At 42.2% G+C, this 10752-nt stretch overlaps 1 protein-coding gene across 1 annotated transcript; it reads left to right on the top strand.

The window, feature by feature from the left end:
• The first annotated feature begins 28 nt into the window (after positions 1-28).
• Positions 29-10752, top strand: GOLT1B (golgi transport 1B). The gene is made up of 5 exons (XM_004592611.3): positions 29-183; positions 4060-4151; positions 6081-6259; positions 7603-7684; positions 10456-10752. Exons 1-5 carry the CDS (start codon positions 159-161, stop codon positions 10492-10494), a joined length of 417 nt encoding a protein of 138 aa, XP_004592668.1. The 5' UTR covers positions 29-158; the 3' UTR covers positions 10495-10752.

Genomic DNA, 10752 nt, shown 5'->3' with positions numbered 1-10752 from the left:
AACGGGACGCGGCCTTGAAGCCAGGGTGCTACTGGCTGCGTGTTTCCGGAAGACGTGGCGGCTCTCGCCTGGGTGGCCTCCCGGCTGGATTTCTACCGACTCAGCTTCTCTTTGAGCATTGCAAGCGGCTGCCGGCCGCTGCCCTCGCCGCTGCAGCCATGATCTCCTTAACGGACACCCAGAGTAAGCACCTTTCCGCGGCACCCTGGCTTGGAGCCCCACACAGCCCTCCCTCGGGCTGGGTCCGGTCCGCCCGTCCGCCCCGGTCAATGAATGAAGCTGTGCGCCGGGCGGCGGCGGCCTGCGAGACCGGGTGTGAGGCAGCAGGTGGACTCGCGGTGTGGGGGACCGGGGCTGGGAGGAAGGGTCGGTGGCCGGCGTCGGGAGGCTGTGTGTGGGCTGGACACCGGGGTCGCGCCGTCCATCCGGGGGGGCGCACACCCGAGGCAGCCTGGCGCTTTGTTCCCGGGACCCCCACTCGAGAAAAGTTTACCGCGTGGTGCCCGCGGCCCACGATCGGGGGGGGGGGTTCTTTCACAGGTGGCCTCCTCCTCGGAGTCCTCTAAGTTCAAGTTACCACCAGGTTGGTCGTTTCGTAGAAGGCGATCTTTCAAATGTCACCTCCTGGAGACTCTTTCTGGAGACTGGTTACCCACGGAAACATTTTTGACTATTATAAACGTCTTTTGCCACCGCTGGGAACAACTTTGGAAAAAAAAAAAAAGGACTTGCAAAAACTTCACTTTTCTACCCGCTGAAGTTTCAGCAGCAGTAAAGCAAAAGCACACTTGGTGGCTGGCTTTATTCTTTGAAACCCCCTTACTGCCTGCCACACACTGGATCTCCAGGCCCATGTCGTCCCTAACGTTAGCATTAATTTGTGTTTTCTTTACGTAGAATATTTCCACTTTTCTACTCTTTCTTGTCATGCTCTCAGTGAGTTTTGTATTTACATATCTGGCTGTAATTTTGGGCAGGCCCGTCTGCGCTTCCTTTTTTAAGGTGTTTGTCTTCGTGTGGTTTGCAAGAGAAGCAGAGAGGTTTCGCCCATGGGTTCACTGCCCCAGAGACCTGCACGAGTCTGGGCGGGGTAAGGTGCAGAGTTCATGTGTCCCACACCGTCTCCCGCATCCCAGAGTTAGCATCACCCGGAAGCTAGGCTGGGAGCAGGAGCAAGGCTTGGAGGCCAGCACAGGGATGCCTTTGGCGGATGCTGTGGTCCCCAGCAACAGCGTAAGCCACTGTAGGGCAGCATTCATCTGCCGTGTCATCAGCTTTTTTTAAACTTCATTTCACTTTAGAGATTTTTTTTTTAAGAGTCAAATAGTCCATTCAAGTAGAAATGGGACTTTATTTAAGCTGCATTTTTATTTATTTGTTTGTGTGTGTGTGAAGTCTTAAGGTTTAGATTCTAGTCATGGCAAGCTTGAGCTCCCAAAACGTGTAAAGTTTCCCCACATACCGCCATCCCAGTCGGACTCTTCGCCCACTGGGTCGGCACCTAGTGGTACTAGCAATTGTTTAAAGGCATTTTCTTTCAGCTTATCATGTGTATTTATAGAAATTATGCTAAATTTTTGTAAATGCCATGCAAGGCAGAGAAGAACATAACTCTTTAGTTAAATTAACTGAGGCACAAAAGAAATTGAACACGGGGTCCTAAGAAAAGGGCAGGAAAAGGATGACCCCGGTCTGCTCTGTTCCTTTGCTCTACCCCACTGCCCTGTAGGAAGACTTGATATACACGCGAAGCTCTTAGGATGCTCTGAGTGTGTGATACAAAAGTGTGGATTGTCTGCCCTGTGTGTGGATTCTCCCCTCTTGAAGCTGTGTTAGAGGGATGAGTGCCTGATGGACATCCTTCCAGAAACCAGAGCAAAGGACTAAGGGAAGAGTAAGATGCCCTGTCCTGACCTCACGCTGGGAAATGTGTGAGGAAAACGAATTTTTGAGTGTTTTAGGTGAGACAGTGAAACCTAAGATGATTAGTGAGCCAAGATCTCTGAATCGCACATGAGGTGAGGGTGTGCGTGTGCTGTGCTGCAAGCACCGAGCACCGTTCAGGTGATGTTCCAGGATGATGCCACGACTGTGAATCTGAGGGCGAGGGGCAACCAGACAGTAGGCATCACAGACAGAGGCAGATCTTCGTTCCCCTGGCTCACTCTGCAGGTGCGAGGAAGACAGTGCCTGCCTTTAGGACACTGAACAAGATAGCATGATGCTCACAGTGATTGTCACGGCTATGCGTGACTTTCCTTCTGTGATGCCCACAGTTGCTGCTTGCGTCAGACAGATTGGTCTTACATGGTTGCTGTCAGCAGGTTGTTCCTCTGCTTGAGCTTGTGGAGAAACAGTGAAGGTTTGATCCTGTTCAACAGGAGAGAAATGTACTGACTGCGATGTGGACAGGAGCGAGGAGCTGTGTGGAGGGCTTGGCTGGCCCGAGGGCAGTGCGTGCTGCAGAGCCAGGGACGGGAATTCTGCAGGCAATGACATGGCACAGGACCAGTCGGAATCTTTTGACCTATTTTAGATCAGGGACTGCTTGGCTACCGCATGCCAGCGCAGGCTTTGGCAAGGATGTGACCAGCGGCTGTCTGCTGTTGGACTGTGCTAAGATGAAGTAGTAGTTTTGGTTTCTGTGTTGTGCTTGTAGGACTGGACTGAGTGCCTGTGATGTGAGAAGGCAGGCCTTGAACTTCTGGCCTGACTTGGCACCACCGCCGCCCCCCACACACAGTTTTGTTCATTCTGTGGCCAGGGTTAAGTTTCATAATCTTCCTGTGTTCCTGGTTGCCCATATGAAACACAGGCTACCATCTGCCTAACATGGTTATCTTACATGATTATGACATATGTGTGTGTGAATAATTCATTACATGGTAAACCGTGCTCAGACGCTGTCCTTTTTTTTTTCACTGAAGTGACTTTTTTAATAGTTCCACTGACATCTACTTCATTAAACTAGATAATAAATAGTAAAGTTGATTTCTACCAAAACACCTACCTCAGGAGTTCATTTATACACATTAATGCACTTACCTTTGATTTAGCCAACCATATTTAACCTGCAATAACTCCTATGTGAAGAAGTAGTAACACAGCGGTTAAGCACGAGGGCTTTGAATTCAGATAGACCGGGGGTCAAGGCAAGTCTGGGAGTTTGAACCAACTCTCATGATTCAGTCTTCTCTATTCCAGTAGTGTTGGGAAGTTGGGCACATTATGCAAAACACCTCCAGATGCCAAATTTGTAAGAAATTCTCAGGACTATTGATGGTTTCCTAAAAACAAAATTGAAATGCTGGGGGGCGGGTAGTAGATTGTACTTTGTAGCACTTGACTGGGACAGTGAAGCTTTCACCTTGGAAAGTAAAGGCTGTTCCAACTAAGGAGTTGGGACCTAGCAATGTTAAAGTCACTAGAGTTAATTAAATCCTGAACACAGGTGAGCCCAGAGCACAGCTGCTGTATGTTCAGCACCAAGAACAATTCTTGGTCTTCTGAGAAGACCCTTCTCCAAAGATTTCTGTTGCCATTGAAGCAAACAATGCATATTGGATACGCTGAGTAATTGTATGGTTGACGAGAGTATTGGCCTAGTCTCCCACCCCAGTGACATCTCTAATGGGTGAAAGAAGGGATGAATTATAAGAAGTAGTAACTACAGATACCGCACATGTGAATGATAATCCTAGAAATGATAAGAGATAAAACAAAGAAAACCTGTGTATTTATACCTGGATCCCAGAGAGGTTCTTAGGAGGGAAAAGAAAGATTTAACCAGAGTCCTAGAATCCTGTTTGTGTTTATCTGTTGTAGGCATACCTTTGAGGTATACTGTCTCTTAAAAGAAAGTTTCATTTGTATTCTAACTCTTGAGGTAATTTTCCTATGTTAATTTGATTATGACCTTAATGAATGTTATTAACTTCATCTGTTAGGGCTTCTTTCCTGCATCAATCAAAAGAAGCAGTGAAAAGTTCCTTTCTTAGTTTATAGGGAAATTGATGTGATTTTTTTTTCCCCACCCTAATCTTTTAACTTCTGTTGCAGAAATTGGAATGGGATTAACAGGATTTGGAGTGTTTTTCCTGTTCTTTGGAATGATTCTGTTTTTTGACAAAGCACTACTGGCTATTGGAAATGTGAGTGTTTTCATATGTATTTTAAGTTAATTCTTTTTTTTTTTTTAAAGATTTATTCATTTTATTACAGCCAGATATACAGAGAGGAGGAGAGACAGAGAGGAAGATCTTCCGTCCGATGATTCACTCCCCAAGTGAGCCGCAACGGGCCAATGCGCGCCGATCCGAAGCCAGGAACCTGGAACCTCTTCCGGGTCTCCCACATGGGTGCAGGGTCCCAAAGCATTGGGCCGTCCTCCACTGCTTTCCCAGGCCACAAGCAGAGAGCTGGACAGGGAAGTGGAACTGCCGGGATTAGAACCGGCACCCATATGGGATCCCGGGGCTCTCAAGGCGAGGACTTTAGCCGCTAGGCCACGCCGCCGGGCCCTTAAGATAATTCTTAAGGAATTTTCACCTACAAATGAATTATTCACTGCTGTTAAATTGGGGAAAGATATTGACTATTACTTGTATGTGATTCCTGCCACATTCCCTATTTCCATAAGGAATGAAACTTGTCAGTTTTGTTCTTAAATACAAGGTAAACACCACATGAGGCTTCCTAATTTCATAACTACTCTGTTAAATGTGTTACGTGATTTACAACAGAATAAATGAAGACCACCTCTATTTAGAATTCAAATTAAATTTCTTGATCATCCCATGTCCTGGTAAATTTCTCAGTATTTTCATTTTAAACATCTGAAACTTCACATTTGATTTTTAACTGCACGAAATGGATCCTTTTTTTAAATCTTGGAATCTTTTTAAAATATGTAACTGTAGGGCTTGGCAACGTGGCCTAGTGGCTAAGGTCCTCGCCTTGATCCCATATGGCTGCTGGTTCTAATCCCGGCAGCTCCACTTCCTCTCTCTCTCTCCTCCTCTCAGTATATCTGACTTTGTAATAAAAATAAAATAAATATAAAAAAAAATTAAAAAAAATATATGTAACTGTATTAATGGTTGGCTTGCTTAGGAAAGATTGTTTTAGGTGTATGCTATACCTTCCGTATGTGTAAGATGTGCAAGAGTTATTGATATAAATAGGAACCCTTCTAAGAAAGCAGTAAAGTCTTAGTGATAGCTAACTTTTGAAATACATATATACTATTAATATATGTAACATATATTAATATATACTTAATAATATAAAACCACTGGGTTTTTCATTAAAGACAGCAGAAGATAAAGGGTGACAAAATTGTTCAAAATAGATGTTCTAATGCATAAAAATATGAACACTGCTGGTGTTCCATAATATGCAGCATGACCAGTAGAGTTAGAATACATTTGTGTGAAATTTTTCCCTAGGAAAAGCTGATAGAGGGGTGGGGGCAGGGCCCGTATTTGGAAATGCACCCAGAAAACAGTGAGCTTTTCATAAATAAACATTTCTAGATCCTGGTTAACATGTGTGTGTGGTATACATGTACACACAAGATACAATGTGTATTTGAAAGCACTTTATTGTATTTGTATTCTGTTTCCCCAGATATTCTGGAATTAGTAAAACTAGAATGTTTTTCCTGGCCTTGCACTTTGATTCCGTCAGCTTAGCCATGGCTGGTTAACCCAGGATGGATGTTAGAACCAGGAAGGTTTTCTTTGGGAGACCTCTTTATGGGCAGCTTTCCCCTCTGCTCTGCCATGTTGTGTGCTTGGTAAAGCCACCTCTGTCCAGCTACAATGGGGGAACTGCTGTAGACTCAGACGCCCTGGAAATGTCTAATTCATCATGCTAGAAGGGCAATGAGATGAATGGAGTTCAACTTTCATACCCTTAACAAACTCGGGCTCAGCCTCTTGACGGCGCATTGCTCTTCTCTTGGCTAGGTGCCCACCTTAAAAGCCAGATGTGCGTCCCTGTGTAATATCAAGCTTTGGCCTCTGCGGATGGGTGCCAGGTGTTCACTCTTTCCATGTTCCATTTTGTGTCTGTTCTAGGTTTTGTTTGTGGCTGGTTTGGCTTTTGTAATTGGTTTAGAAAGAACATTCAGATTTTTCTTCCAAAAACATAAAATGAAAGCCACTGGATTTTTCCTGGGCGGTGTGTTTGTGGTCCTCATCGGTTGGCCTTTGATAGGAATGATCTTCGAAATCTATGGATTCTTTCTCTTGTTCAGGTGAGGCAGTTGTTCATTTTCTCTTCAGTAAATCATTGTGTCAGATAATTGTGTAAAAAAAATTTTGCATCACTCTAAGAACATATTCATTTCCTTTCATGATTTTTGGGTGGATTATTCCACTTTTAGATCAATCCTAAAATATTTTTCAATGCAAATGATTGACTAAGTAAGATTGTAATTAACTTGTAAGCATTTTCAGTACACTAAAATCCATTTTATTGACATTTTAAGGCATTGTATTTTTATTTTCACCAACTTAACAGTGAGACCATTTCAGTGTATAATATCTGGTACTCCTAGGTACTTCCTTATGTCTACACCCACAGATAAGCTGAGATTCTGTATCAGGTATACTCAGTTAATGTTCTAAAAATGCCGGTCACCAGTAAATGATGGTGTCCATGTAAGAGGGGAAAAAAGTCTTTAAACAAGGTTAGTCTTAATTATTCCAGAAATGCATATTCTTTGCCTTGGTGTAACTACCAAGCACCTTATTCCCCACAAGAGACACGTGTGCACATGAATTAAGTGCCAGGTCTGCTCTAAGGAATCTCCTGCTTAGAATTTGAAAAATGGACTGTAAAGATACCGACAGGATCCATTCATGATGACATTATGGACATGTATGCAAAATACAGAAGTGTAAGTGAGGAAATTAAAAAATTCACAGAGTGAAGAAATGTTAACTGATAAGTGGCACATGAAAGAATGGGTAAGAATTCATCTGATAAACGAGGAAGGAGAGGCCAGTTAACTGAAATAAATGAAAGAGCATACTTGACAGTGAGACTGAAAGAGAAAGTTGGTGCCAGATTACACACTTTCTATGAATGACTTGTTAGTAAACACAATACTTGAACTGAATTTGGGCTGCAGAGTAGTGCTTTTGGAAAGTTAAAGAACACAAAAAATTTGTAAACCGAAAATGATATATAGTCTGCTATCATAAAAAAAAAAAAAAGTATGGAAAAGGGGAAAAGAAAAACTAGAGGCAGCAAGAGCTAGTAAGAGACTATCGATATAGTACAGAATGTCGGGTGTTAGGATTGCATGGAGAAGAAACTAGGAGGCAGAATGGTGGCAGAGAGCAGGGAAGAGAAGGTCCTCATTCATGGTGCATCCCAGCAGAAAATGTAACTGTGAGGACTACCAGACTCCTTATTGGCTTCCTTAATTACACAGGAATGTTAGTGATGAAAATTCAAAAGTCAGAGTGAATATTTGGGATCAAAGCAAAGGGGAAGTCAGAAATCTCCGCGGCATCCTTTCCTGTTACTGGGACAGCAGGGGCTTTGGGCGATTGGATTTCTGTAAGTCTGAGTGTGTGCTCCGTCCGCCAGGGGTTTCTTTCCCGTGGTGGTCGGCTTCATCAGAAGAGTGCCCGTGCTGGGGTCCCTCCTAAACCTGCCTGGAATCAGATCAGTAAGTAATGACACCTGTAACAGTACTATGTTTAAAACCATGAAAATAAGTACATTTTGGTTTTTTGTGGGGTTGTTTTCTTCTAGAAATTTGAGCAATTGATGCATGATTGATGAATTTATGATACAGATTGTTACATCACATAGATCATGGTAGCCATTAACACCAGAAAATAATCATTGCTAAATCTGTAAGCCTGGACTTTTGTTTCACTGTATCCATTTTTGATACTGTTCTAGATCGAACTGCTACAATACCTTTCTCTTTGAGAGCTCAAGGCGGTTTTTTTCAATGAATTTTTATACAAAAAAAATGTTTAGTTTAAAAGCAACAGTGTAAAAAGAAGCCATTCTTTCTTGCAAATGTTTTCTTTCTCAGACTGTCATCACGTGGACAAATTAAACATCTAAATAAAGCATTCTGGTAGAGGTTGCTAGTTAAATTCTCTTCCCAGTTCTGCACATAAATTAAACAATCCTACTGAACCTGTCCATGGTGGCCTTAGCTTCCATCTTGGGAAAATACAGGGAGTAAAACTGAATGATAAGTAAAAGTTAAAATAGAACACTTTTTAAATTGAAGTTTCTTCCCTTGATCAGTTTTCCTTCAACAAACGTTTGATTCAGAATGATTAGCTGAAATTTTTGAATTTTTCTGTCTAGTCCCAGGAGGCCTTTCAGGATTTAACTTATGTTTTTACCTTCTTAGAAGAAGCTGTGCTGACTCGCCGTGGCTGCTCAGGATGAGCTTCTAGAGCATGCATGTGCACAGCTCTATGTTTTGTCTTAAGATTTATTTTATTTTTATTGGAAAGTCAGAAATACAGAGAGGAAAAGCGACAGAGAGGAAGATCTTCCTTCCATTGATTCACTCCCCAAGTGGCCACAACGGCCAGTGCTGTGCCAATTGGAAGCCAGGAGCCCAGAGCCTCTTCTGGGCCTCCCACGCGGGTGCAGGGTCCCAGGGCTTTGGGCCATCCTCGACTGTTTTCCTAGGCCACAGCAGAGAGCTGGATAGGAAGCAGGGATGCCGGTGCATGAAAGGCCCTTGCAAGCAAGGCTTTAGCCACTAGGCTACTGCACTGGGCCCACACCTCTATGTTTTAAAGGTGCAGCGAAGGCCTTCATGTGAAAAGGGGGCAGAGACGGCATCAGTCAGTGTTCCCCTCATGTCCATCACAATGCTTGCTGGAAACTTGGAACAGTTTCATGAAATGCATAGTGGCGTTCTCTTTGAGTTCAGAGAAACTGATTATTTTCAAGACATTCAGGTGGCTTCCTTTTAGTCTTCCATCCTTAAATTCTGAAAGAACATAGCTAGTCTGTAATGGAGCTGAGTTTCCTTGTGGTTCTGGATGTGACCCATTTCAGCAGTAACCCTGCTCTGGGTCAGCATCCTAGTTCTAAGTGAATCCTGAGCAGCCTGGATCAGCTGGCTTCCAAGTTCTCATTGCATCTAGAAGGTTCACTGGCTTTCTCAGCTTGGTGACAGGTTTCATGACTGTCTGGAGAGAATGCCTGTAGCATTTATTGACCTCTCAAAGAGCCGAAGGCTGGCTTACCCATAGGAGCAGAACTACCACTCTAAGCCTAATCCCGGTTAGCACAGGAGTGCATGGACCTTTGAAGTTACATTTGAGAAAGAATGTTGTGATTTTCTCTCCATGAAATTTATCTGCAAATGTTAATAAACCCATTACTACCACTTTTAGAACAGTTTTTAGTTTAATTAAGCCAGTCACCCATTTCTGGCAACGTAAATATTGGGATCTAGGCTTATAGGGGTATATCCTGATTTCATTTGCATTAATCTTCAAACTCATAAACAGTAGTCAATGTTGTTCATATGTGGGATGACTTGAAATTGTTTGAACTTCTAGTTAAAGAGTGGTATTCATTATTTGTGTTCTTAAAGATTCTACAGTAATTGCATAAATGGACACCCAATATTAATACAGTATTCCCTGTCATTGCTTCATCATATAAGTGCTTAAATGAAAATGTGAAAGCAGATAAATGCTAGAATACGATAGTATCATAATCACTTGGTTATATAAATTTTAATATCTTTGCCAGTTATCTATTTTGATCTTTACGTCACCATCTGGGATGCTGAAGAAAGTCAAACTGTTTTAGATTTGGGGGTGGACTAACAATAGTAAATAACCATTTAGATTATTGTGTGCTAACTTTATATTTGATAATTACAAATTTATGCTTGCATCATTAAATCTGTTTTTAATGTCATTGCCACTTTTCAGTCTGAAGTCCAGAATACACTTTTAAAGTATATTTAGACAATAGCTGTTGTTAATTATTGAACTTAATGGAGTTAAATCTGTTTGTTCAAAGACTACATAGGCCCAGAAGAGATCCACACTAATGGTCAGTTGAAATATCTTATTGGGTTCATTAATGCATGAATGGCTGACATTTCAATTTTTATTTTATTTTTACTGTTTTGTTAAGCTAGCAGTGTTAACTTCATTTTATACAATGTTTTACTCATTGTGTTGCATTTTTCCATGTTGCACCCTTAAATTCATATGTATAACACATCATGCAAAAATAACTTTTAGAGAAAAGCTGACACACTTTTGTGTGTCAGAAGATGCTGGTGAGTAGCACTGAATTAATCATCGTCAGTCATACCTTAAATTTCCACGAATCTTCTTATAAACCCGAGTTTTTAAATCAGCATTTAAAATGTTAATGTACTGTTGTTTAGAATGGTAGACACCATCTTTAATGATGTTTTTCTTCTCCTTACAGTTTGTAGATAAAGTTGGAGAAAGCAACAATATGGTATAACAACGAGTGAATCTGAAGACTCATTTAAAATATTGTATTATTTATAAAGTCCTTTGAAGAATATTCAGCACAAAATTAATTTACATGAAATAGCTCATATTGTTCTTTACAGAAGTGTAAAAAAAAAGAAAAGTATAGCCTACAAAGTAGCGACAGCAAGCAGCAAAGAAGCAATGGAAACAGGCTTCTGATGAAGGGTTCCGGAAGCCGGGCTCTGCCTGAGGGAGAGGAGGGCCGAGCCGCGACGGGCCTGGGGAC

The sequence above is a fragment of the Ochotona princeps genome, chromosome 27, assembly GCF_030435755.1.
Source record: "Ochotona princeps isolate mOchPri1 chromosome 27, mOchPri1.hap1, whole genome shotgun sequence".
Lineage (NCBI taxonomy): Eukaryota > Metazoa > Chordata > Mammalia > Lagomorpha > Ochotonidae > Ochotona > Ochotona princeps.
This window is presented reverse-complemented; position numbering and strand designations above follow the sequence as displayed.